Source organism: Prionailurus bengalensis, chromosome D4, assembly GCF_016509475.1.
Source record: "Prionailurus bengalensis isolate Pbe53 chromosome D4, Fcat_Pben_1.1_paternal_pri, whole genome shotgun sequence".
Lineage (NCBI taxonomy): Eukaryota > Metazoa > Chordata > Mammalia > Carnivora > Felidae > Prionailurus > Prionailurus bengalensis.
The window spans coordinates 708,059-735,533 of record NC_057359.1 but is presented as its reverse complement, the minus strand read 5'-3'; the positions used below and the strand labels follow the sequence as shown (position 1 = coordinate 735,533).

Below are 27,475 nucleotides of genomic sequence, written 5' to 3'. Positions count from 1 at the left end.
CCTCGGCAGAAGTCCTACGAGCTCACGAAGACGATTCTGGGCACCAGACGCTCGGGTGGTCGCAGACAGTGCGTGACCCGGGAAGCGCACCTGGGAGAAGAGGAGCGGGAGGAAGAGGAGGGACTCCGGGCAGGGAGGGTGGCTGCAGGGCCGCGGGAGGGCCTGCTCCCGGCCGCTAGAATCCACCTGCCCGCTTACCCTGCGGGAAGCGCACAGACGTGCGTCTCCGTGGGCGACGGCCTGTCCCCGTGGCCTCCCGTGCCTTCCCGCTCTTGCTCGCGGTGGTGGCGACGGTAGCGCCGTCAGAGCTCTTCCTTCCAGGCAGAGACCGGGGGTGACGTCCCCGGTGTTGAGGCTGGTCCTGGTCCCTCCTGGAACAAGCGGTTCAGGTGTGCCGGAGGCCCGCCTCCCATCCTGGGGTTAGGAAGGAGAAAGCAGACGCGGAGGTTGTGCGCGGGAGCCCCTGGTTTGGGGCGCTGTGAAGAGCAGGACCCCCAGTGTGGAAAGAGCTGCCGAGGGGAAGCCGCCCCAGAGCCAGGACTGGGTTTTGGCTGCTCTCCTTTATTTTTTTTATTCTCTTACTTTTTTTGAGAGAGAGGGAGAGAGAGAGAGAGAGAGACGGTGCAAGTGAGTGGGGGGTGGGGAGAGAGAGAGAAGTGGGGCTCCACCAGGGCTCGTGTTCACCTGATGCAGGGCTCGAACTCATGAACCGTGAGTTCATGCCTGAGCCGAAGTCAGGTGCTTAACGACTGAGTCGCGCAGGCGCCCTTGGCTGCTCTCCTTTAGACAAGGGTGGTCTGACGCTTGCCCTAAGGCTCTACGTCATCATTTTAATTACCAATCAAACTGGTCCTACCAGACATCATAAGTACTGGTCCTCGTCGTAAGGGCGACTTGTAACTGGCCTCCTGATGTGAACAGAGGAAAGCTGACTCCCCCTGGGGTCCAGAGGCGTGTGGTGCGGTTGGCCCTGAGGAAGTGGGGGTGTTGGAGGGCCCCGAAAGACTGGTTGTGCAAGGAAGGGGGAGTCGCAGAGATGGTGTGGTCCCCAAGACCACCCCTACCTCTGAGGATGCTTGCACCTTCGGGGGCTCCCAGGACAACCCCAGGTCTGATGATTCGCTAGAAGGACCTGGAGCTTCCTGTTGTCCTCATGGCTACGGCTTCACGCACTGAGGGACTCGGTCACACCCAGACGGCCATCTGAGAGACCCAGCACGAACTCCCAGGCGTCCTGCTTGTGTGACTTGGGTGCACAGTGCCTGTTTCTCCTGGTAACAAGGTGTGACCACACACCGGAGGAGTGGCAGCAGCCTGGAGGTGAAGTCCCAGATAAGCACGGACACTCCTCAGGCAGGATGGCATGAAGCTTCAATGGTCTCCCAGGAGTCCGAGGCCAAGGCCTCTCTTGGGCACGGCCGGCCCTTCCTCCCAGGAGTCCACCGAGTTGCTATGGGCTGTCTCATCTATTCTGTGCTGATCCTCTGGTCTTTTCCCGGCTCTGTCTTTCAGAATCCCGCTGTGACAAGGACCTGGACACTCTCAGTGGCTATGCGTTGTGCCTCCCCAATTTAGCCCGACTTCAGACTTACCGTTTTGTTGAGCACCGGCCGATTCTGTGTGTAGAGATCAAGGTGAACTTTTATTGAGGGGAACTGGTCGGGGAGGGGAGGGAACAGGGGTCCAGGTTGTAAATGTGCGGGCCGCCTGCCTGGGGCGTGCTTTGCGACAGAAGCCCCTGAGGTCACCCCCCACAGGCCTCGTGGCCTCTTCCCAACCCCCAACTCCGTGCATTCGGCTTGTGTCCCACTCCTGACGTCTGTCACCTGTGCCTTGCTGCTCCGGTTCTCCTCACTGGCCAGGCCTTCAGATGTGGGCCCGTGCCTGCTGCTGGGACATGGAGCCAGCCGGGGGCAGGCCCTGGCCGGTGGCCACCAGAAGGAAGAGGCACAGAAGCCTGCGTGACTTTCAGAGCCCTGGTCTGTGCGCCCAGCAGAGGGCCATGACCCCTGGAGGAGGGCCAGGCCCTGGCTTCATCTCTGCTGCCCAGTGCGCCCACGTGTCCCTAGGGAAGCCTCCTGGGTGTCCCAGGCCTTCGTTTTGTCTCCTTTCTCTGAACCTCTGTGGCGGGGCCTTTGGGGTCACCCTGGCTGCTCTGCTTGTCCCTTCAGAGGGTGAGCATCCCAGGGTCTCAGATGACAGCCAGCCTTCTGAGTCCCGACACTGAGTCCTGACAGTCCTGCCCTGGAACTGTGGTTTTGAAAGGCAGCCAGTGTTGCAGATGTCCTGGGAGCTTCCCAGTTGTCCGAGGGGCTTCCCGTTCGCTCCGTCTTGTCTGAGGGAGCAAGGGTTCCACTGTTAGGAGCTGGGTGGGAGCTGGGGCAGTGGGAGCGAGGGTTCCTCTGGGTGGGAGCTGGGGCAGACCCGTTCCTCCAGGCATGGCTGTCGCCTCGTGTCACGGTGTGTTATACTTTGTCCGTCTGGTCAGCGATTGAGGCAGCTCTGGCCTCTCCAGTGAGGGTTCTGGCCTTGGATTCTGTGGCGGCAGAGCTGTTGATGTGACGAGGGAGGTGTCTGCTCCCCACGGGGTCGTGGACAATAGCGACTCTGGGGGGTGTGATACCTGATTCTCCCGGGCACCACGCTCCATTATCTTGTCCCCTGCAAGGTATGTGATTTGTCCCTAAACAGTTTCTTCTTCCTTACTTTTTATTTTGCAGCCAAAATGTGGGTTTATTCCTTTCTCCGGTGACGTTACGCACGAGGTGAAGCACAAAGTGTGCCGTTACTGCATGCACCAGCACCTCAAGGTGAGAAGCGCGGCCGGCCCACGGCCTCTGTGCACAGAGCCTCGGGTGGGGGCGCTGGCCCCATGGTGGGACCCCCCGGAGTCGCCCGACGAGTGGAAAAACAGATACTTCTGATCTGATTTACTTTTTCTTTTGCGAGTAGTTCATGTTCGCTTTGTTTCAAATCGAGGTATAGTTCACATATCTTCAGTTCACCCACGTGAAGTGTATACTTCGGTGGGTTTTAGTAAGTTTGCATGATGGCACTGCTGTCATTATTCGAATTCCAGAATAATTTCATGAGTTCACAAAGAATCGTGTCCCTGTTAGCAGTCACTCCCTAAGGCCCCTGTCCCGCCGGCCCCCGGCCAACACCTGCCCTTGTGGACGTGCCCTGGACATTTCCTGTAGATGGTATCCCATACCCGGTGGCCTCCCGTGACTGGCTTCTTCCCCTGAGTGTCACGGTTTTGAGGTTCGTCCACATTGTGGCGCGGTTGAACACCGTTCCGCTGTCTGGGGGCACCTCGTTTATCATTCATCTCCTGATGGACATGTGGGTTGTTTCTACCCTCCGGCTGTTGTGAATAGTGCTGGCTGCTGTGAACGTGCACGTGCATGTTCATGTTTGAGTCACTGCTTTCAGTTCTTCTGGGTTGAATTGCTGGGTCTGAGAGAAATTTCTGGAGCAAGTGTTTCGAGCACATGTCGAGCTATTTCCCGTGGCTGTCACACTATTTTGTATTCCCACCAGCAACATCTGAAGGTTCCAGTTTCTCCACATCTTCAGCACATCTTCAGTGCTTGCTTGTGATTGTAGGAAATCCTCGGGGTACGAAGCGGTACCTCACTGTGGTTTCCCCTGCGTTTCCCTAATGGGTAGTGATGTTGCACATCTTTTATGTGCTCGTTGGCCATTTGTACGTCTTCTTTTGAGATCCATTGGTTCGAGTCCTTTGCCCATTTTTGAATCAGGTTATTTTTTTGTTGTTGAGTTTTAGGGGTTCTGTATATATTTTGGATATTAATTTTTTTATCAGATATGTGATCAGCAAGTATCTTTTCCCATTCTGTCAGTTGTCTTTACACCCTGTCGATAACATCCTCTGATGTACAAAAATTTTTAATTTCACTAAAGTATATGTTGTTTTTTCTTTGTTGCCTGTGCTTTTGGTGTCATAGTCAAATCATTGTCTAATTCAAGGTCACGAAGCTTTTGCTCTAAGGTTTTGATCGATTTTTTGTTAATTTTTATACATGGAGTGAGGTAAGCGTCCCGTTTTCTTTTGCATTTAATTCCAGTTTTCCCAGCACCACTTGTTGAAAGGACTGCCCTTTTTCCACTGAATGGTCTTGGCTTCCTTATTGAAGATCTTTTGGCTGTAAATGTGGTGGTTTAGTTCTGGGCTCTCCGTTTTGTTCCAGTGGCCTATATGTCTGTCCTTCTGCCACTATGACACTTTTTTTTTTTTTCTGTAGCTTTGTAGTCAGTTTTCTTAAGTTCTTTTTCTTTTAAGTGCCGCTAAAGACTTTATTTTTGTTTTCAGTTTTTATTTTTTATATATAATTTATTGTCAAATTGGTTTCCATACAACACCCAGTGCTCATCCCAAGAGGTGCCCTCCTCAATGCCCATCACCCACTTTCCTCTCTCCCTCACCCCTCATCCACCCTCAGTTTGTGCTCAGTATTTAAGAGTCTCTTATGGTTTGCCTCCTTCCCTCTCTGTAACTTTTTCCCCCCTTCCCCTCCCCTTGGTCTTCTGTTAAGTTTCTCAGGATCCACATATGAGTGAAAACATATGTGATCTGTCTTTCTCTGCCTGACTTATTCACTTAGCATAACACTCTCCAGTTCCATCCACATTGCTACAAAAGGCCAGATTTCATTCTTTCTCATTGCCAAGTAGTATGCCGTTGTGTATATAAACCACGATTTCTTTATCCGTTCATCCGTTGATGGACATTTCGGCTCTTTCCATCATTTGGCTATTGTTGAAAGTGCTGCTATAAACATTGGGGTACAAGTGCCCCTGTGCATCAGCACTTCTGTATCCTTTGGGTAAATTCCTAGCGGTGCTATTGCTGGGTCATAGGGTAGATCTATTTTTAATTTTTTGAGGAAACTCCAACTGTTTTCCAGAGTGGCTGCACCAGTTTGCATTCCCACCAACAGTGCAAGAGGGTTCCCGTTTCTCCACTGTAGTCAGTTTTAAAATCAGGAAGTCCGAGTCCTCCAGCTTTGTTCTTCTCTTTCAAGATTGTTTTGGCTTTTTGGGACTCCTTAGAGTCGCATCTGAATTTGAGGATTGGATTTTTCATTTCTGCAAAAAAAGACTTGGAATTTTGACAGAAATTGCAGGAACCTGTAGATCACTTGGGGCAGTGCAACATTCAGACTTACAGTCCGCAAACACAGGTTGTCTTTCCACTTACTTAGGTCTTTCAGAATTTCTTCCAGCAATGTTTTGTAGCTTTCAGCGTGCAAGTCTTTTACCACTTTGGTTAAATTTACTTCTAGATATTCTTTTAGGATGTTGTTAAGTATGGTCGTAAATGGAATTGCTTCTTTAATTTCATTTTCAGATTGTTTATTGCTGGCGTATAGAAGCACAACTAATCTTTGTATGTTGATCTTGTACCCAGCAACTTTGCTGAGTGTCTTTCTTACAGATTCTTTAGAATTTTCTATGTATAGGATCTTGCCATCTGTGAAGAGAGGTTTTTTTTTTTCTCTCCAATTTAGATGCCTTTAGCTTCTTACTTTCCTCAAATAAACCAGCTGGGAGTTTTTTTAGGGATTCTATCGAATTGCAGATCAATTTGGGAGGTACCACCACCTTGATTTAACAGTATTGATGTTCTATGAACACGGGATGTTTTTCCATTTGGTTAGGTCTTTAATTTCGTGCAGTGATACTTCATAGTTTTCAGCGTGTAAGCCTTATACTTGTTTTGTTAAATTTATTCCTAAGTATTTTATTATTTTGGATGCTGTTGTAAATGTTTTTTTTTTAAATTTCATTTTCAGGTTGTTTATTGCATAGAAATAAAATTGGTTTTTTTAAATATATATATATATCTTGAATTGTAGTAGGATACACATAAAATTTACCATCTTAATCATTAAGGTACATTGTTGTGCAACCGTCACCACCGTCGTCTCCAGAACCTTTTCATCTTCCCAAACTGAAACTCTGTCCTCATTAAATCACTCACACTTCTTCCTTTCCTCAGCTCCCAGCAGCTGCCATCCTAGTTTCTGTCTCTGAATTTCACCGCTGTGGCTACTCTGCGTAAGTGGGATTATATACAGTATTTGTTCTTTCGTGGCTGATTCATTTCACTTAGGTCCTCAAGGTTCATCCATGTTGTAAAGTATGTCGGAATTTCCTTCCCTTTTAAGGCTGAATAATAGTCCCTTGAATGTATACACCACATCTTTAATCTGTTCCTCTAGTGACACACACTGGGTTGCTTCTGCCTTTTGGCTCTTGTGAACAGTGCTCCTGTGAACGTGGGTGTGTAAATATCTCTTGGAGATTCTGCTTTCAGTTCTTCTGAGGGTGTATCCAGAAGTAGAATTTTTGGTCATGTGGTGGTTCCGGTTGTAATTACATGGAACCACCACGCTGTTGTCTACTGCGGCTGTGCAATTTTACGTTCCTACCACGGTACCTGAGAGTTCCACTTTCCCCGCACACTCACTGACCCTTTTTGTCTGTGTTTGATAGTAGCCATTCTAATGGGCGTGAGGGGAGAAATGCAGTTGTTTTTTTGTATATTGATACCTTATCCTGTCACCCTTGATGAACTTGTTTATTTGCTCTGGGTTTTTTTTTTTTTTTTTTTTTTTGGTGGTGGTGGTGGTGGTTTCTCAGGGTTTTCTGTATGTGTGATTAGATCATCTGCAAATAAGGATAGTTTTACTTCATTCTTTCCAATCTGGATGCTCTTTGATTTTCTTCCCTAATTGCTCAGGTTAGAATTTGCAGTACAATTTTGTATAGAAACAAGAGTGGACATCCTTATCTTGTTCCTGATCTTAGGCAGAAGCTTTCAGTTTTTCACTACTGAGTGTGATGTTCTCTGTGCGTTGGCCATAGGTGTTCTTTTTGAGTTTTTTTGCCCCCCCTTTTTTTGTGAATCGTGAAAGAATGTTAGATTTTGCCCTGTGTCAACTGAGAAGACCAGGAAGTGTGCTATTCTTTCTGCTAATGTGGCCTCTTATGGTTGCGTATGCTGAACCGTCCTTGTATTTCTGGGATAAATCTTACTTCATTATAGGTGTATGATTCCTTTAATATGCTGCTAAATTAGGTTAGTTTTTGTTGAGGATTTTTTCTTAAGAGATAATTGGCCTGAAGTATTCTTTTCTGGTGATGTTTTGTCTGGTTTTGGTAGGGTGATAACTGGCTTCATAGAATGAGTTAGGAAGCGTTTCCTTCTCTTTACTCTTTAGTTTTTTTGTAAGAGTTTCAGTGTTGGTGTTGATTCTTCTGTAATCATTTGGTGAGAATTCACTAGTGAAGCCATCTGGTTCTGGGTTTTCCTTTGTCAGAAGATTTTTGGTTGCCGATTTAGTGCCACTCTTACTATTCTGTTTAGATTCTCTTTCTTCCTGACTCAATTTTGGTGTGTTTCTAAGAATTTGTGCATTTCATCTGATTTGTTCATAGTATTCTTGTAAAATTCTTTTTTTATTTCTGCAAGGTTAAGTAACATCCTTTCTTTTATTTCTGTTTGTAGTCATTTTTCTTGATCCGGCGAAAGGATTATAGTAATTGTTGATCTTTTCAGAGAAACAACTTTTGGTTTTGTTCACTTTCTTCATTTTTCTCCCTGTTCTCCATTTCATCTGTCTCTGCTCTCATCTTTACTATTTCCTTCCTTCTGTCTGCATTGGATTTAGGTTGGCCTTATTTTTCTAGTTTGCGTAGAAAATTGGGTTATTGATTTGAGATTTTTCTTCTTTTTCATATAGGTGTTTACAAGTATAAATTTCCACGTAAGCACTGCTCTCTGCCTCCCATAAATTTTGGTATGTTGCATTTTCATTCTATCTCAATTTTCTGGTTTTCCTGTTGATTTCTTCTTTGATGATTAGGAATGTGTTTAGATTTCTTGTATTTGTGAATTTCTCAATTTTTTTTTTTTTTTTTTTTTTTTTTGCTATTGATTTCTAATTTTATTCCACCAAGTCTGGAGAACATTTGCATGACTTCATGTCTCCCTGAGAATGTTCCATGTTTGCTTGATGAGAATGTGTATCTGCTGTCGTTGGGTAGAGTGTCCTATAGATGTTTGTGAGGTCTAGTTGGTTTATAGTGTGGTTCAAGTCTTCTGTTTTGTTGTTACTTTTCTGTCTTGTCACTCATTACTTGAACACCTTAAGCTGAACAGTCTAGCTCAGTTAATACCAGTTAATCTCACTGGTGTACGAAGGCTCTGCTCCTCCTAGCTTTGTTGGCTTCCCCCTTACAAGTTAGTCTTCGTACATAGCGTGCTTGTTACTGCAGATTCCTGACGATTGCCTCCTACCGTGTGGTGGACATTCTTTCGAGGACATGGGATAAACAAGTTCCAAACAAATTCATGGTCTTCTCTGTTTACCTGCCTGTGTAGTTCCTTTACTGGTGCTCTTTATTTCTTCACGTGGATTCAAGTTACTGTTTAGTGCCCTTTCATTTCAGCCTGAAGGGTTCCCTTTAAGTATTTCTTGTAGGGCAGGTTAGCTAACAACAATTTTTTTTCCAGTTCTTGTTTGCCTGGCAGTGTCTGAATCACTCCTTCATTCCAAAGGATAGTTTTATAGATGAAGAGCTCTTGGTTGACGATCTTTCGGCACTAAGATTTTCTTGAATGCCTGGAACCAAGCAGTCTTTGCCGAGGGGCTCCGCACGCACGCAGGGACCGCCGTCACCACTCAGCATGGCAGTTGCAGCTGTACTCAGCCTTGAGTTCCTCAGAGCCTCAGATCAACAGAAAGCGAGGGCCTTTGAAGGTCTTTCTAGAGCCTGCGCATGGCCTTCTAGAGCCCTGTGTACATCTCATCGTTCAGCTTTTCCATTTTAGCATTAGGCTAAGCCTGATGGTTTGCCATGACTGTTACCACTCTCTCAGGTAGCTGTGCAGTGAAACCGTGCTTCACAAATGCCCCTGGGAGGACGCCCCTTCTGCACCTGCTCGGCTCTGAGGTAATGAAGATGGGAGTCCCAGAGATGGGTCATATAATGACCATTCTTTGGGCATGAGGCTTTGGAGAAACTCCTGCCCCGTTCAGCCCCCCTGCTGGCTGCCAGACTTCCTTTTCACCAGGATTGGGGTTGTTGGTTTTTAGGGTTTCCTTGGAGCTGGAGAGAGGGTTGGGAATAGAGCACTAAAAATGCCACAAAGCTGGGGCGCCTGGGTGGCTCAGTCGGTTAGGTGCCGACTTCAGCTCAGGTCATGATCTCACAGTCTGTGAGTTCGAGCCCCGCGTCAGGCTCTGTGCTGACAGCTCAGGGCCTGGAGCCTGCTTTGGATTCTGTGTCTCCCTCTCTGTCTGCTCCTCCCCCACTCGCACTCTGTCTCTGTCTGTCAAAAATAAACATTGAAAAAAAAGTTAAAAAAAAAAAATGCCACAAAGCTCAGTGTTCTTAGATTTGGCCATTTTTCTTAAATAAACGCTCCCTAGATTGTTGCAAGCCTTTGGCTAATTTTCAGAGTTCTGAAAGTTTTGATTCTGACAGTTTTTGCCAGTTTTCTCATTGCCCTTATGGAGGAGAGAATTTCCAGAGGTCTTTACCACCACCATTTTTTGCTGACTCACCCCATCTTTTCTTTGTGTTGTTGTAACTTTCTAGTCTCTTAGGGAAAAGAAGGTATGTGAGCCACTCCCTTTGGGAGATGGTGTTCATTGTCACCGTTCATTTTTAAGAGCTATTTTTTTCTTTGTTCATCTAACTGATTCAGTATGGAACTGTAGCAATTAGGTCACCCGGTTTCCCAGAGGTAACCCGCGTTGTTAGTTGGCACATCCTTCCACACTTCTGCCAACGCAAGTGTACATACTGTCCTGGGGGCCTGAGACGATGCCTTTCCCCACATGTTTTCTAGCATGTGCCCACTCACATGTGGACATGCGTACTTTCACGAAGCGAATATGGGGGCTCAGCATATGCAGTCGCTCTGCTTCTTTCTCTTCATCCTGGGGATTTATTTCTTGTGTGTCCTTCAAGGCTTTTCCAGTGCGTATCTGGATGTGACCTGTGGATGCACTTCTTTTTCTTTCCTTTTTTTCTTTTTAGGTAAAGTGACATCACTTCCACTCACCTGAATTGCTTTTTTCCTTGAATAAACGTTGGCGAGTTTTACCTTTACCTCTTCTGTTAGCTGGATGTCATCTACCCATTCCTTCACATATCAAGTGGCTTTCTGTGTCCTGGCCCGTGAGAGCGGATGCATGCACTGCAAAGTTGTTTCCAGACCTCGCTGTTACAGTTAGGCTGCACTGAACGTCCCCGACCTGGTGACATTCATAGGTTTGCCAAAGTCTGGGGATACCCACGTTTAAAATTTGACGGACACCAGCGACTTGACTTTCAAAAGGTTGTGCCGATTTGTCTTTTCCCCAGCAACGTGAAGTTGCTTGTTGGCCATACCCTCCTCTTCCTGAATATTACAAGTTTAAAGATTTGTTCATCAGATGGCCAGAATTGAGCCCGACCGTTTTGTGAGACTGGTTGGTCGTTTTGGAAAGGTGCTTGCTGCCAGCTGCCCTGCTCCCATGGAGGGCTGGGGTTTCCTGGGGTTGGAGCCAGGCCCCGCCCCCACTAGTGCTGGTGCGCACCTGGAGGTGGTGACCTTCAGCACCCTTGTGCTCACCTCAGCTCTCCCGTCAGTCGCTGACACCGCTTGGCGCTTTCTTAACAGGTGGCAACCGGGAAGTGGAAGCAGATAAGTAAATACTGCCCCCTCGATCTCTACTCAGGGTAAGAGAACACTTCTCCTTTGTCCCTATGTCACCTTCCATGGGGGTGGTGGTGGGGTGTGTTCTGTGAGGGGTGGGGGTGGGGTGGGCAGGGGGGGCGTGCTCTGCGGTGGTGGGGCGGGGGGCTGGGCAGGGCTCCCGGTTCTTGTCTGGGTTCCTGTCCGGGAGTTGCCTCTTCGGGTGACCTTTGGGAGGAGGTGGCTGGGGAGATGTTACCACCAGGAAGGGCTAGAGAGTGGGGTGGGCACGGGGGGCAGTGATGGGGAGCCTCCCTGAGGACGGCTGGGGGGATGTGGCTCCTTGACCCACAGAGCCTGAGGTTCCTGGCAGCCGCCCCCAGGCCCATGTCCCGAGTCAGGGCCCCTGAGCCACAGGCGGCTTGCATTCCTATCAGTAGTGTCTTCTCGTCGTAGGAATGAACAGAGAATGCACTTTGCTTTGAAGAGCTTGTTACAGGAAGCTCAGAACAACTTAAAGATATTTAAGGTAAGAGTAGCTTCTGTTTCCAGGCGCTTGAGCAGTGGGGCCAGTGGGAGTCCAAACTGGGTTGAGTGAACCCGTGGCGCATCGCCTCTGTGACCTTGCAGGTGAGGGTGTCTGGGCTGGGGCTGCCGTGGCAAAGTCCTGCGGTCCTTTTTCTGAGCCTCGTTCCACAGGTGTGGCATCCTGTGACCCCTGGAGTGTGAGACTTTAGCTCCTTGAGCACTGGGCGGCCTTGGGCCCAACTCTGGTTCCTGGATGAGGATGGCCCTGACTCCGTTGGGCTGTGTCCCTGGGGTACCTCTGTGCATCTCTGATGGGGTGGCCACACCTGTGCTTTTGCTCGTGGATCATTCAGGGAACTTCTAATTCCCAGGTCTTGTCAGTCGGTGAGTTCTCAAAGTCCTGTGGCTCATCACCCCGCATCCTGGCTGGGTGGGGGAAGGTTTCTGCACACGGAGCCCTCGCCATCAGCACAGGCACGGCCATCTGCGGGCTCCCTGAGGCCCCGGGGTCACCTGCTGGCAGGAGTCGGGGCCTCCGTGGAGGGGGTGGGAGCAGGACTGGCCCAGATCTGGAGGAGAGCTCAGTGTGGCCTGTGTTGGAAATGTGTCCCCTCAGGTCCTCCTCGTCATCTCCCTTCCTCCTCATCCTGCCCCCAGCCCCGGGGATGTCCTCATTGGTGTTATGTGTGTGCGAGAGTCCAGGGGTCCAGGCTCGCGAGCACTGGATGTGTGTGGAGAAGCAGGGCTGTCGTATGTGGGCGGCCTTGTGCCCTCTGTGTCCCGCTCCACGTGGATGGTGCTGCTCTGTGCACTGCATGCCCCTCAGTGGGCTTGGGCGGGCGGGGAGCCTGTGTGACGAGCTTTTTCCCATCTGGCTCAGAAATGTGGTCCCAGTGAACTGCGTTCACCCCGTCTGCCTCCACCTTCCTGAATCCAGAAAAAGAGGACAGATTTCACAATCAGTTCTTTTTTGTTTGTTTAAAATTTATTTATTTAAATTCGAGTTAGCTAACATACAGTGTAGTATTGGTTTCAGTAGATCCCAGTGATTCATCACTGACATATGGCACCCAGTGCTCATCACAAGTGCCCTCCTCAATGCCTGTCACCCACCCGGCCCATCCTCCACCCACCTCCCCTCCGGCAACCCTGTTTGCTCTCTATATTTAAGAGTTTCTCTCTTTTTGTAATGTTTATTTATTTTTGAGAGACAGAGGGAGACAGAAGACCCAAAGCAGGCTCTGAGCTGACAGCAGAGAGCCTGATGTGGGGCTTGAATTCATGAACTGTGAGATCATGACCTGAGCCGAAGTCTGACGCTTAACCAACTGAGCCACTCAGGTGCCCCTTAAGAGTCTCTTATGGTTTGTTTCCCTCTCTGTTTTTATTTTTTCTTCCCTTCCCCTATGTTCATCTGTTATGTTCCTTAAATTCCACGAGTGAAATCATAAGATATTTGTCATTTTCTGCCTGACTTACTTTGCTTAACGTAACACTTTCTAGCTCCATCTGCCTCATTGGAAATGGCAAGATTTCATTGTTTTTGGTCACCAAATAGTATTCCACTCTGTGTATGTATGTATATATCCATTCATCAGTTGATGGACATTCGGGCCCTGCATAATACGAATTTAGTGCCATCGTGTTATCTGTAGATTTGGTGTTTCTGGTGATAGTCTCTGGTCGTTTGTAGCCTTTGCTGCTTTGGTCTTTTTTTTTTTTTTTCTTTCTTTTTCTCCACTGAGAGAGTTCCCCTTAAAATTTCCTGCAGGGCTGGTGGAGTGGTCATGAACTCCTTCAGTTTTTGTTTGTCTGGGAAAGCCTTGATCTCTCCTTCTGTTCCTAATGACAGCCTTGCTGGATAAAGGGTTCTTGGCTGCATATTTTTCCTATTCAGCACATTGACTATTTCCTGCCAGTCCCTTCTGGCCTGCCAAGTTTCAGTGGACAGGTCTGCTGCTACCCTTATGTGTCTACCCTTGTAGGTTAAGGCCCATTTGCCCCTTGCTGCTTTCAGAATTCTTTCTTTATCTTTGTATTTTGCCAGTGTCACTATGATATGTCTTGGTGTTGAACCGTTTCTGTTGATTTTGAAGGGAGTTCTCTGTGCCTCTTGGACTTGGATGCCTGTTTCCACCCCCCAGATTAGGGAAGTTCTCGGGTATAATTTATTCAGATAAACCTTCTGCCCCTTTTTCCTGTCTCTTCTTGTGGGACTCCTGTGATATGGGTATTGTTTCACTTCATTGAATCACTTAGTTCTTTCATTCTCCCCTTGTGATTTAGTAATTTCCTTTTGTCACCTGCATCATTTTCCATGATTTTATTTTTATTTTCTATTTCACCTGGTCTCTCCCCTGCTTCTTCTAGCCTCACTGTCAATGTATCTAGTTTGTTTTACATCTCAGTTATGGCATTTTTAAATTTCATCCTGAATGGGTCTCACGCCTTTGATTTCTGCAGCAAGAGTTTCTCTGGTGTCTTCTTCACTTCTTTCAAGCCCAGCTCGTAGTCTTATGACTGTTGTTCTGAATTCTTGTTCAGTTATGTTGCTTATATCCGTTTTGAGTAAGTCCCTGGTTGTGATTTCTTCTTGACCTTTCTTTAGGGGAGAATTCCTCATTTGGCTAAGTTTCTGTTTTTGCGTGTTTTAAATTTTTTTTTTTTTTCAACGTTTATTTATTTTTGGGACAGAGAGAGACAGAGCATGAACAGGGGAGGGGCAGAGAGAGAGGGAGACACAGAATCGGAAACAGGCTCTAGGCTCTGAGCCATCAGCCCAGAGCCCGACGCGGGGCTCGAACTCACGGACCGCAAGATCGTGACCTGGCTGAAGTTGGACGCTTAACCGACTGCGCCACCCAGGCGCCCCTGTTTTTGCGTGTTTTAAAAGCTTGCTATGTTTCCTGCACCAGAGAGTACCGCTATGTCAAAGGGGTCATACACTGTCCAGGGCTTTGCAGTTCAGGAGGGGTTTCTGGTGTGTGCTGTGTACCTTGTGCTCTTGTGTTTTGGCTGCTCTTTCCTGCTGGTCAGTGCTCTGCAGAGCTCCCCCTTGCTTGCCGTGGGGGAGTGTTTGGACCTTTAACTAGGTGTGCTTTGATTCGTTTGTTGAAGTAAGCTAGGAAAAAAGGAGAAAAAAATAAAACCCTGATCCCAAAAAAAGAAAAGGAAAGGGAGTAAAAAAACAGAAAACTATAAAGCTGATTCCAAAGAAAAAGAAAGGAGGGACGTCTGGGTGGCTCAGTCGGTTAAGCTCCAACTTCAGCTCAGGTCATGATCTTGCAGTTTGTGAGTTCAAGCCCCACATCAGGTTCTGTGCTGACAGCTCACAGGCCTGGTGCCTACTTAAGGATTCTGTGTCTCCTTCTCTCTGCCCCTCCCTGCTTGTGTTCTGTCTGTCTGTCTGTCTCTCTCAAAAATAAACAAACATTAAAAAAGAAAAAAGAATTAAAAAGACTGATCCACAAAATAAATAGAAGGAAATGATAAAAAAAAAACAAACCCCAGAAACTATGAGGCTGATTCCAATAGGAAAAACAAAAAACAAAAACTGCAGGTATCATTTAAATTAAAAAAAAATTTTTTAATGTTTTTATTTATTTTTGAAGGAGAGACAGAGCATGAATGGGGGAGGGGCAGAGAAAGAGGGAGACACAGAATTTGAAGCAGGCTCCAGGCTCTAAGCTGTCAGCATAGAGCCCGACGCGGGGCTCGAACTCACAAACTGTGAGATCATGACCTGAGCCCAAGTCGGACGCTTAACCGACTGAGCCACCCAGGCGCCCCTGCAGGTGTCATTTTAAAGCACTCGATTTTCAGTACACTTGGTGCATCAGGGGGCTGGCTGTACTGATCTTCTGGAGGAGAGGCCCACTGTGCTGGCTCAGAGTCTTGCCCCAGTAGATAAGCAGTTGACGGGGACAGGGGACGGTGTCTGCTGTGAGCAGGTCCCGCCTCCACTGGGGGCCTCTCCGTGGCTCTCTGAAGTCCTGCCATGTTGTTGAAGGGAAAGTGGCGCCATCCCAATCTCTCGTCCCCAGACGGATTCTCATACTCCCCCACTGTTCAGGCAGCCGTCACAGAGTAGGGAAGGCAGTCAGCTCCCTGTGCGCCACAGCTCTCCCGTGTTTCTTCTTTGGTGTGCTTCGGGGATTCAAAACCCGAAATGTTAGAGGACTTGGCACCACGTGGATCCTCGCCCCTCCTCCAGAGTAGAGCCTCTGTGTGTTGTGTCTGAAGCCCTTTGTCCCCGAAGAAAGACCCACGCCTGCACAACGTGCTGAATTTGTGGTGTAGCACTGCTAAAAGCATCAAGGCTCATGTTCCCTCTGGGTGTGCCTCTGTCTCCTGCTGAGAAAAGGTCTTTGGCTGGTGCCTGCAGGGTCTTTTGCCCTTAGGGAGGCAATATACCCTGTTCCAACAGTACTCTAGGAAGGGGACTGTCCACGCACCTCACACCTGCTAAGCTGTCTCCTCCAACCGTGGGGATCATTCTGCCATTCTGCAGATGGATTTTCCTGGGTTTTCCAAGTGACCTGGCCTCAATATGGTTGTGTTTGAGGGACGAGGAAAGCCCAGGGTCCCCCTGCTTCTCCTCTGCCATCTTAACTCCTCCTCAGTTCTTATTTTTAATTCTTACAGAGACTGAAGGAATTTCATATTTAAAGCCTAAAGATAAATTCTCCTTCAGCTGCGGATTGATTTGGAACAATCTGGAACCTTCAGTGAGGCTAGTATTTTTCCCGGTGGACCCTTTTCTGACTGTGCTTGCCTGCTGGGCCCGCAGCGAGGGGAGTGGCTTGGCCCCTGCTGTGGGGCGGGGCCTGGAGGGCTTGCTTTTGCCAAAATCAGAGTGGAAACAACACAGGGGTTGCGATAATAGTTCCAAAAGAGTGAGATTAAGAGAAGGGACACAGAATGGCCTTTTTTTTTTTTTTTTTTAACGTTTACTTATTTATTTTGAGACAAAGAGCACAAGCAGGGGATGGATAGAGGGAGACAGAGAGAGAATCCCAAGCAGGCTCCAGGCTGTCAGCACAGAGCCCGATGTGGGGCTTGATCCCACGAACCATGAGGTCATGACTCGAGCTAAAACCAAGAGTTGGATGCTTAACCAGCTGAGCTCCCGAGGTGCCCCCAGCATGGCTTTTTAAGATAATACCAGGAGCAGTGAAGCCCATCACTGCAAGTGCCATCGCTGCTTGTGAGTCAGGCTTTGGTTCTCAAGTTCAGGTGTGCCCCGTTGCCTGCTGTGGGAGCCGCCTCCCCGTTGGCCCGACTCCACAGCTGTGGCTGTATCCACCCCCACACTGGACGCTTGTGAGACGTGGGGGACATGCAGTTTTGTCGTGGAGCCCAGGGCAGTGGCGCTCCAGGGAAGGTCACATGATGTCCTTGAGTGGCTGTACTTGTATAGATTTTAGACACTGGGGAGAAGAGGCTTTCCACTGTCCAGCAGTCACTCAGCTGCTCACAGGCCTGGAGAAGGGCAGCTGTGCGGGGGCTGAGGTGGCTCTTGTCCTGGACTGTGGGCCGAGCCCTGGGCCCACCTCTTGGCTGCAGTCCCCAGGGCCTGGTTTTGCTTAGCACTTCATTGTGGTCCACTCCCCGCAGGGACTCCTGCGTACCCTTTGCCTTCTTCCTGCAGCAGGGCCCATGTCCAGGGTCAGTCGTCTCATGAGGGTTCCCCTGGCCCCATGGCCAGCAGGGGCCTCAGCTGTGTGCCTCTTACTCAGATGTCCGTACCTTTGAGCTTGGATGTGTGACAGGACACCCAGTGGAGGCACTGTGCGCCACTGAACCCCCGAGCTTGATGAGGGAGGAATGCCCTGTCCACACCTCCTGGGCTGGATTGATTCTCCTCTGCCACCTGAGGACAGAGCTGTGACTACCCTGCTTTGTATTCTCCACTGCGTAACAGTCACATACCGTCTCTCATGGTTTCTGGGGCCTGGAATCGAGCAGCACAGCTGGCTCTGGCTCGGCCCTCTGGGGGCTGTGTCCCCTCTGATGGCTCGGCCCTCTGGGGGCTGTGTCCCCTCTGATGGCTCGGCCCTCTGGGGGCTGTGTCCCACTTTACGGCTTGGCCCTTCGATATCTCGGCCTTCTGGAGGCTGTGTCCTCTGATGGCTTGGCCAGGGCCCAAGACCATGCTTCTAGGATGGCACCTTGGTTTCTGGCCGCGGGGGGCACGAGGGGCTGCTCAGCGTGGCTGTGTGGTTTGAGGGGAGGCATGGGAGGGAAGCCACAGCGTCTTTTACACCTTAGTCTTGTAGGGGATGTGTGGCTACTTCGCCTTTGCAGTGGGAGAGGGCTGCAGGGTGTATCAAGGGGCCACTGGGGACCGTGTGAAGGCTGCTGACCGCCCCGTCTCTCCTATGTGGGAACCAGGGGCAAGGAGTCGGTCACTCCCCTGGGTTAGCTGTGGCTCACGGGTCACAGGGTCAGCCTGCTGGGCACCCCTGCTCACAGCCCTGGGAGTGTGGTGCCATGGGGGATTCTTTGCTAGACTTGGTTTTAAAAGGCTGGATGGCCTTGAAGATGAAACTCTCCACACTAATGACACTGGCAGCCTCACCTGCCCTGCAGAGGACAGGACTGACATCTACACTGGCTGAGAAGTCTGTGTGTCCCCCAGTAGCATGGGCATCACGTGGCTTCTCGAGCGACAGGCTGGGGTCTTTGGGAGTTTGGGCCTAGGGCTGAGGTTGCCTGAGGCCCCGTGTAGTGCACATTCTCTGGAGGCTTTGTGTCTCAGGCCAGGCCGGTCCTCACTTTTTGAGAACGTTTTCTTTTTCGTGTTCTAATGGGGTTTGACTCTTGGTCAGTGACATGGTGTGTGAAGGTGGGTCTGGGAAACCCAGACAGAGACAGGTAGGGGGTCAAGTCCCTTTACCTGCTCAGTGGGCAGGGACAGAGGTATTTCGCCCCAGCCTGTGGAGTTGACACCGTCCTGTCTCTCTCTCCGCCTAAAGAATGGTGAGCTGATTTATGGCTGCAAAGACGCCCGCAGTCCCGTGGCCGACTGGAGCGAGCTTGCACACCACCTGAAGCCGTTCTTCTTCCCGTCCAACGGCCTGGCTGGCGGGCCCCACTGCACAGGTGCCGTGATCCGGGAGCTGGTGCGTGTTATCACACGGGTGCTGCTGAGCGACTCTGAAAAGGGCCGGGCCGGCGCCCTGAGGCTGGGGCCAGGCCTGCAGGGCCCTCGTGTCTGTGAAGCCAGCCCTTACGGCAGGAGCCTGCGCCACCAAGGTAGGCCACGCTGGGTGTAGGGGCGGGCAGAGCGTGTGGTGCATCCTGCCAGGGTCCTGCCTGGCTTCACAGAGCACTTGTGGGAGCAGCCTGGGCCCCGTCGGGGCCCCCCAAAGCCCCCCAGCCCCCGTGGGGAGACCTCCCCGCCGTCTCATCTTTTATCTGGGTTTTTAAGTTGCAGTACACGTTTGGGCTGTAGGGTTTTCCCTGAAAACATCGCCCCCTGTGTCTGTGCGTCCTCTGGTTTGTCAGGGGCTTTCCTACAGTCTCCCGTCTCGTGGTTGCCACCCTGGAAGGGTAGGTTTTCTGTGGCTGGTGGAGAACTGGGGCTCACAGGGTCAGGGTCCCACAGCTCAAGGCCCTTGCGGGTGGGGCGGGGGGCCCAACTGTGACTCAGTGGGTGTCCCGGCTTTGAGGCCGCCCCGTGGGTGGTTTGGGCTTTTGCTGTGAATGTTCATGGGATCCTCGTTTGTCCCTTTGCCGCCTGCTGGTGGGCTCCATACGTCCGGCCTGCGGCGTGTGGGAGAGCCACAGCCAGGAGCTGGGAGGTCAGGGTGTCAGTACTGCACACGGCTGCAGCTCCCCCTTCAAGGACTCAGACCCATCCTGGTGTTTGTTCCTGGGACACGGCTGCTCCTTAGAAGGCTGAGAGATGGGCCGGGACCCCGACTTCCCAGGCCTCACAGCACCTGCTGCACGGCAGGGTCCCAAGAACGCTCTCTTGTGGGATGGACCTCGCGTCCACACTGACCACGATGACCACTCCCTGCTGCGGGTATCAGTGGCAGCTTTGACCGCCATCCTGTGTGGCCACCCGCCCATCAGCCTGGGTTGTGGTTCGGGGCCCCGCAGACATGGTTGTGCAGATGTGATGACGGTGTGGTCACTTTAAATTTTGTGCTTGGCTCATCTAGCTTGAGGGCCGTCTCTGCACTGAGACCTGGGCTGGGGTGTGGACTTGGAGGCCCTGGACAGGGAGAAGCAGGAGACACGGGGCCCCTGCTGGTCTGTGGTGCCCGGCCCCGTGCCCCAGCAGTTCTGTGAGGCAGGGTGTAGCCTGTCCCCAGGCTGTGTTCCATCCTTGACGGTAAACCTCTTGTTTTCCCGATGTTCTTGGTAGGAAAAAGCGCCCCGGAGTGCTCGGGGTTACCGAAGGGCTGTCTTCTGTACAAAACCCTCCAGGTGCAGATGTTGGACCTGCTGGACATCGAAGGCCTCTACCCTCTGTACCGGCGGGTTGAGCGGTACCTGGAGGAGTTTCCTGAGGAGAGGTGAGGCCCAGGCCCTTGGCACCCCTGTGCTGCCCAGGCTGAGTGGGCCCCGAGCTTTCCTGAGGGGAAGACGGGGCTGGGGGAAAGGGGTCATCCTAATGGGAGGACTGCCCGCCCAGCCTGGGGTTCGGTTCCTGTGGCAAGGAGCAGGGCTGGCTGGCAGTCCTGTCCTGAGTCGGCGGAGCCTGCAGGGGGCAGTGCTGCTCCACAGCCGCCCGGCCGCTCCTGCCACCTGGCCGCCCTCCCTCCAGGGGGGTCTCCCGGGTCGGTGCCACAGGCTTGTGGCTGGGCTGCGGTATTCCCGGATCTGGACCCCCTGTCTCCCCAGCCGCCACCCCTCACTAGCGTCTCTGACTGGATGCCATTTGTCACAGCAGGAGACAGCCTGGGCTTCCTGGTTCTGGTCTTGCACGTTCTGTTTAAAACTAACGCTTCAGAATGATGTTTAGTGTCAGGAAGAGGTGGGTCTTCTAGGTGTTCTTTAAAGGCAGATGTGTGATTGTTAGATCGTTAGTTTCAGAAACCGTTTCCGGGCAGCTTTGCCATCCTGTTTTTTTGCGCTTTCTCCTTCAGAAAAACATTGCAAATAGATGGGCCTTATGATGAAGCGTTTTACCAGAAGTTGCTTGATCTTTCCACCGAGGACGACGGGACAGTGGCCTTTGCACTGACGAAGGTGGGCGGACCCTTCTGGAAACGCTGTGTGCTCCTTAGGTTCTTCACACTAGCTTGGGGCTTTCCTAAGACATGTGGTTTTCCATTACCTGTCCCTGGTGGTTAAAGCAGAAAAAGTGGGATTAAAAAAAAGGGGGGCCGAGTGTCCCCCAGGTGGCCTGGGGAAGGTGACACGTCAGCTTTCAGGGAGGATTTCCGTTCTTCCTGTTGGCTCCAGGCCACCCAGCCCCAGCCCTGTGGCCGTGTGTGGGTGGCATCCCTCCCCAGAACTCGGGCCAAGGGCAGCCTGGGAGGACGTCCCCAGGAGGAGGCCTGGTCCTGCTGAGGGACTTTGAGGCTCACTGAACCTGCATAGGAGAAAGCGTCTTTACTTTCAGTGCCCTCTGACTGAAATGCTGCATTTCCTCCATTGTGAATGTGGCAACAACCACTGTCGGGTCATCAGGACCCCCGACTTTGCCACCGAGAGAAACCAGACCTCTTGTTTCACACGATCGCTGCCGTAGATACCACCTCGCGGTACCTGAGCTTTTGTGGCGCAGGACTGTGTCCTGCGTTGTTTTAAACAGTATTCTGGCATTTGATAGAGTCATCCTGCTGTTTATTTTCTGCATTTAAAGATGTTATTCTGAGAGGGACCCATAGGCCTCACTGTGCTGTCACGGGTTTTGCTAAATGCTAACGTGGCTGGTTGCGAGTGAGGGACACGAGGGAGGTGTAGAGCAGATGACCCCCTCCAGGTACACGCGGGAGCCTTGGCTCACCTGCTTGGGGCCCCACGCGGCTCTGGCTGCCCCTCTCCTGCAGCGCTCATGGTGTCGAGGAAGACGACGGAGGTGGCCCCTCCCGAGTGCAGGGCCATGGTGGGGAGTTCTCTGAGGTGCTCGGGGCAGAGCTGTGCTTGGGGTGGGGAGACAGCCAAATGTGGAGCCTCTGCACCAGAATAAAGCGACAGTCTGCCCTACGTTGTCTGCAACTTGGGGGCGCATTGCTTCTCTTTCCAAAGAAGCTGTATGAAAGACTTCTTTTTTGTACGTTTCTATATTTTTCAGAGTTGTTACCAGATAAGTAGGTAAACATGTGTGTGTAACCATAATTTTGTGGTGAGAGACCCAGGCAGTCATTACTCCACTGCCAGAATGGCTGAAACCAGTGCCACCCCGGGCTGGTGCAGGGCGTTGCCGCGGAGAAACCGGTCACTTGACCGTGCCAGGGGTGGGTAGGAAACCGTGTGGGGAAACACGAAAGCTTCTCACAAACTAAACCTGCATGAACCCTGCCACCTGGCCTCTCTCTCCGGGGCATGTGTCACAGAGAAGGGAATGTTTCTTCTCACAAGCCCTGAGCACTGGACACAACCCAGGGGTCCACCAGCAGGTGACCTACGGCAGCTGACACGCTGGCAGTGCTAAGCAACCAGTGACCTGGCCACATCACCAGGGTGCCATGCGGGGTGACGGAACTGGTCCCAGAAGGTTACACACTAGGATTGTTTCTGTGACATTCTTTTTTAGAGGTTTTATTTTCAAGTAATCGCTATGCTCAACATGGGACTTGAACTCACAACCCTGAGATCAAGAGTTGTGGGGTCTACCGACCGAGCCAGCCAGACGCCCCTCTCTGACATTCTTGGAATGACAAAGATGAGTGGTGGCCGTGGTTTGGGGAAGTGGAAGGAAGGTGGGTGTGGCTATAAAGGTCAATGCAAGGCATCCTTGTGACGGGTCTGCTGTGTATCCTACCGTGGTGGTGGGTGAACACGTGTGGCCACACTACACGCGCACACACTGGAATGAAACTGCAGAGAGTACCAGTGTCCCTGTCTTTGCTGGATGCCATCCTGTGTGAGGTTTGCAAGATGTCATCATTGAGGGAGGCTCGGTGAAAGGTGCTTGGGTCTCTGCGTTATTTCTTACACCAGCACGTCAACCTAGAATTACCTCCAGAACAATCTAATGAAAAGGATTCAAGCAGTGAGTAGACTGTGTAATTGTGACCGTGCTCCTGCCCTTCTGTCTCTGTTTGGGAGACTGCCCACGTTACATGCACCGGTTGCCAGCACGCATTTAGCAGACCGTCGCTTGAGGTCTCTTTGTTGGGATGTAAGGGTCTGCCTGTTTTTGTTTTAGGGAGTTAGGTTCTGGTAGGTGCGAACCTGAAGAGGGCTGGCTGTGGAGGCAAGTGGTGGAGCAAGTGGAGGTCATTCTGATGCTACAGACGAAATTCCTTCAAGAACTCACTGAGCCTCCGACCTCTGATGAGCTGAGGGACTATCCCCTTCATCTTGAGGGTCTGGAAACTGTAGCCCGAGGAGACCCTTGATGTATCGTGTAGAATTCCACAGGAGGGTCAACACGCTTGTGGAAAGGGCCGGACAGAGGCTTGAGACGGCTCAGAGCCTCTGGCCTCTTACACGTGCTCAACGTGCCATGTAGTTCAGAGGTAGCCATAGATCAGCCCAAACCAGTGCCGCTGTGTTCCAGTCAAACTTCATGTACAAAACAGGTGGTGAGCTGGGTCTGGCCCCTGGCCCGTGGCTCGCTGACCTCTGTTTACTTTGCATGTCAGTTTTTATGTTCCGTTTTTCACTCCATTCGTTTGGAAGTTGCACATTCTGTTCCTATCCTTGAAGTGGTTACTTGTCCGGTCTAATGTTAGTGACTTCACCCACCCACCCTGCCCCACCACACACACTCGGAACACGAGGAACTGGGTTCACTCCACTTCTCACTCCCACCTTTCAGGCAGCTGCTTGTCTGGGGTTCTTCTTGTTCTTTTCTAAAGTCGCAGTTTACAGTACTGTTTACTCCTGTCTTTGCCCATCGTTCTTACTCTTACTTAGAACTTTCCTTTGTTGCCTTTTTTTTTTCGATAATGGGTTTACTGAGATATACCTTACATGTCATACAACTTACTGTTTAAAGTAACTCCGTGGTTTCCACTACATGTGCACCTATCCCCAGTCAATTTTAGAACATTTTCATCACCTCAGAAAGAAATCTTCTCCACCGCCCCCCCCCCCCCCCCGCCCCCAGCTCTAAGCACCCACCAAGACTTTCTGTCTCTGCGGATGTGCCTAGTGCAGTCACTGCGTATACAGAGTCCTTCAATCCTTGGTCCATTATGACTGGCTTCCTTCACTTGGCATGTTTCCCAGGTTCATCTGCATTGTAGCATCCATCAATACTGTCTGCCTTTTATAGCTGAAAAGTACTCCATTCTACGGGCACATTCCATTTTATGCATTTATTACTGGTGGACATTGAGTTGTTTCCACTTTTTGGCTATTACGAATAATGCTGCTATAAATGTTTATATACAAATTGTTGTGCGGACATGTTTTTATTTTTCTCAGCTATACACATAGGAGTGGAATTGGTGGGTCAAATGATAACATACGTTTAATTCTGTTGGGATCTGCCAGACTGTTTTCTAGAGTGGCTGTCCCATTTGACATTCCCACTTAACTTAAAAAAATTTTTTTAATGTTTATTTTTGAGAGAGAGAGCGAGGGAAGGAAGGAGAGAGAGGGGGAGAGAGAGAGAGAGAGAGAGAGAGAGGGAGAGAAAATGAATGGGGGAGGGTCAGAGAGAGAGAGGGAGACACAGAATCTGAAGCAGGTTCCAGGCTCCCAGCACTCAGCACAGAGCCTGACATGGGGCTTGAACTCACGAATGGGGGGAGATCACGACCTGAGCGGAAGTCACATGCTTAACGACTGAGCCACCCAGGCGCCTTTCCGATTTGGAATGCTTTAATGCTTTAATGTCTTTTCCTTGCATAGCTGCCCTAGCTAGAATTTTTAGTGCAATGTGAAACAGATGTTGCAAGAAGAGACATCCCTGATTTGTTCCTGGTTTTGTTGGGATAGCATTCAGTCTTTCATCATTATGTACATGTTAGCTGTGGGCTTTTCATAGATAATCCCATATCAGGTTTTCATAGATAATCCTTTATCAGGTTGAAGAACGTCCCTTCTTTTCCTAATGTGTTGAGTGTTTTTGTCAAGAAAGGATGTTGCAGTTTATCGAAGATCTTTTCTGTAGCAATTGAGATTATCATTGTTTTTCTTTTTCTTTCTTTTTTTAAAAAAATTCTGTAGATAAGGCATATTACATTAATTTGTTTTTGGATGTTAAAACCAACCTCACATTCCTGGGATAAATCACACGAGGTCATGGCATATGATCGTTTGTATATGTTGCTAGATTCAATTTGCTATTATATTGTTGAGGATAATAGTATCCACATTTATAAGAGATACTGGTCTGCAATTTGCATTTCTTATGATGTCTGTTTTGGTTTTGGTTATCAGGTAATACTGGTCTTGTCAAGTCAGTTGGGAAGAATTCCAGCTTCTTACTTTTTGGAGGGGTTTGAGAAGGATTGATGTTAAGTATTCTTTACGTATTTGATAGAATTCAAATACTTGAATACTTGAAGCCACTTGAAGCCACCTGGGCCTGCACTTTTCTTTGTAGTTAGTGTTTTGATGCCCAGTTCAGTCTTTTTTGTAGTTCTGATGATACAGTTTCTTGGAGTCAGTTTTGATAGTTTGTGGCTTTTTAGGAGTGTATCCATTTCATGAAAGTTGTCTAATATATTGGCCTACAATTGCTAATAGTTTTTTTCTTCAAGTAAACCCTTTATCTTATTATTAATATTTTTATAGTGTATTTATCTTGAGAGAGGGGGGGAGGGGTAGAGCAAGGGAGACTGAGCATCCCAAGCAGGCTCCATGCTATCAGCTCCTAGCCTGACATGGGGCTCAATCCCTTGAACTGTGAGATGATGACCTGAGTTGAAATCAAGGGTCAGACATCCACCACCCAGGTTCCACTCAAGTAAACCCTTTAGAAATTACATTAGTGATAGCACAGAGCCTGCTTGAGATTCTCCTCTCTTTGTGCCTCCCCTGTTCACTCTCTCCCAAAATAAATAAATAGTAAAAGTCTTTTGGAAACTTCTGCATGCTCTTTGTTGGGATATGTTTATATTTCTCCACAGTATTGAAGGGTAACTTTTTCTAAGCATGAAGAAAGGGCTGACTTTTTCTCTTGGCATTAAACCATTCTGTGTAACATCATCTGTGTATATGGCTGCTGAGAGGTCTTCTGTCAGTCTGCCTTTTTTCAGGAGGGGAGTTTTCTTCTTTGCCTGCTTTTAAGAGCTTGTCTTTCTCTTTTTTTTTTCCCCTTCCCCTCCCCCATGGGTTTCTGTTAAGTTTCTCAGGATCTGCATAAGAGTGAAAACATATGGTATCTGTCTTTCTTTGTATGGCTTATTTCACTTAGCATCACACTCTCCAATTTGACAATAAATTTCATATATTAAAAAAAAAAAGAGCCCGTCTTTCTCATTACTTGACATTTTAGTGCATTGTGATTAGGTGTGGCGTTCTTTGTGTGTATTTATCTATCTTTATCTATGCATGTTGTGCTTCTATTTGTGGATTTATATCTTCTATTCTAGAAAATTCGCAGCCATTTTCTTGTCACATATTTTCTGTTCTCCATTATCCTATTCTCTTTTTCTGGGACTCTATTTAGAGACAGGTCAAACCTCATTCTGTATCTTCCACATGTCATAACTGCCTTCCTGTTTTTCATCTCTTTGTCTCTGTACTCCATCCTAGGTATTTCTTCAGTTCTGCCTTCCCATCCATGGATTCTTTCTTCACCTGTGTCTAATCTGCTAGTTTATTCTATGAGTTTTCTGTTTCAGGAGTTATATTTTTAATGTCTTAAAGTTCTGCTTGGTAATTTTGGTAGTTCCTTATTGCTTGTCCATGTTTACGTCCCCATCTTTTAGTTCTTCAAACGACTTATGAATAGTTGTTATTCTGTATCTGATATCAGATACATAATAAAACCTTAGAGGTAAAAATTCTGTATTTTGGCTGCTCCATCCATGCTTTGTTGTCTGCTTGGGTTTTTAATGGTCCATGATTGGGGGTTCGTGTGTTTGATCTTAATCTGTGGGAATCCTGGACCTAAACAGAGAATGCTTTCCTTCAGAGAAGATACAGATTCTTGGCTTGAGGGAGAAATCTCAGTTTGGATCCTGTACTCTGCGGCTTATTCCTAGAAACACTGCTTCCATTGACATCTGCCTCCAGGGTGGCTCAGCCTTCTTATTTGCTCCTTGCTCAAAACTGTAGTTTTGGCTCTTCTGGGGATGAATGGTGAGAAGAGGGGATTGAGCAGGGATTTCCCTTACCTTCTGCAAGCCCAGTGGACTGACAGGTATGTTAACAAGGACTTAGTTGTTTTGTAAGAGGGCCCTTGGAAGTCCTCCATATCCCCTGAAAGTGTCAGTTGCTTTAGGACGGCCAAATCATTGTCATTTACTTGGTTTTAATTTGTTACTGTTAAAAATAATGTTGACATTCTTGCTTTTGACAATCTGTGAGACAGATTATTGGGAGTAAAACTGCTAGACTGATTTTTGATAGATCCTGTCAATATTGTCTTGCCAAAAAGATTTTGCCAGTTTATGTTCTTCCCTGCAACAATCGAGGGCCTTTTTCCTCCATGCCCCCCCCCCCCAACACTATATGTTACCAGTATTGAGAATTTTATTTTTAAAGTTTATTTATTTTGAGAGAGAGAGCAAATGACTGAGCACAAGTGGGGGAGGGGCAGAGAGAAAGGGAAAGAGAGAGAGAGAGAGAGAGAGGGAGAATGAGAATCTGAAGCAGGCTCTGGACTGTCAGCACAGAGCCCAATGCAGGGCTCAAACTCCATGAACTGTGAGATTGTGACCTGAGCCAAAATCAAGAGTCAGATGCTTAACTGACTGAGCCACCCAGGCACCCCTAGAATTTTATTTTTTAATTTTATAAGATTTTATTCTCAACCATTTGTATTGTGAAATATAGCACACACAGAAAAGTACAGAGAAAAAAACATAGAGTCTAATGGTTTATCACAAAGCAAACTCGTGGGATTGCCAGTTAGGTCTGGATGTCGAACACTGGCAACAAAGCAGAATCCCTGTTGGTGTCCTGTCATTCCTCTTTCTCTTC

General features: G+C 49.2%; 1 protein-coding gene across 1 annotated transcript in view; it reads left to right on the top strand.

Annotated features, from left to right (window-relative positions):
* The window catches only part of IPPK (inositol-pentakisphosphate 2-kinase), a 48,837-nt gene that overhangs the window by 11,600 nt on the left and 9,762 nt on the right, over window positions 1–27,475 (top strand). The window contains exons 5-11 of the mRNA XM_043565779.1: window positions 1,513–1,634; window positions 2,721–2,810; window positions 10,703–10,761; window positions 11,174–11,246; window positions 18,223–18,502; window positions 19,623–19,773; window positions 20,347–20,449. Of these exons, the coding sequence (XP_043421714.1) occupies window positions 1,513–1,634; window positions 2,721–2,810; window positions 10,703–10,761; window positions 11,174–11,246; window positions 18,223–18,502; window positions 19,623–19,773; window positions 20,347–20,449 (878 nt within the window). The remainder of the gene's footprint in view (window positions 1–1,512; window positions 1,635–2,720; window positions 2,811–10,702; window positions 10,762–11,173; window positions 11,247–18,222; window positions 18,503–19,622; window positions 19,774–20,346; window positions 20,450–27,475) is intronic.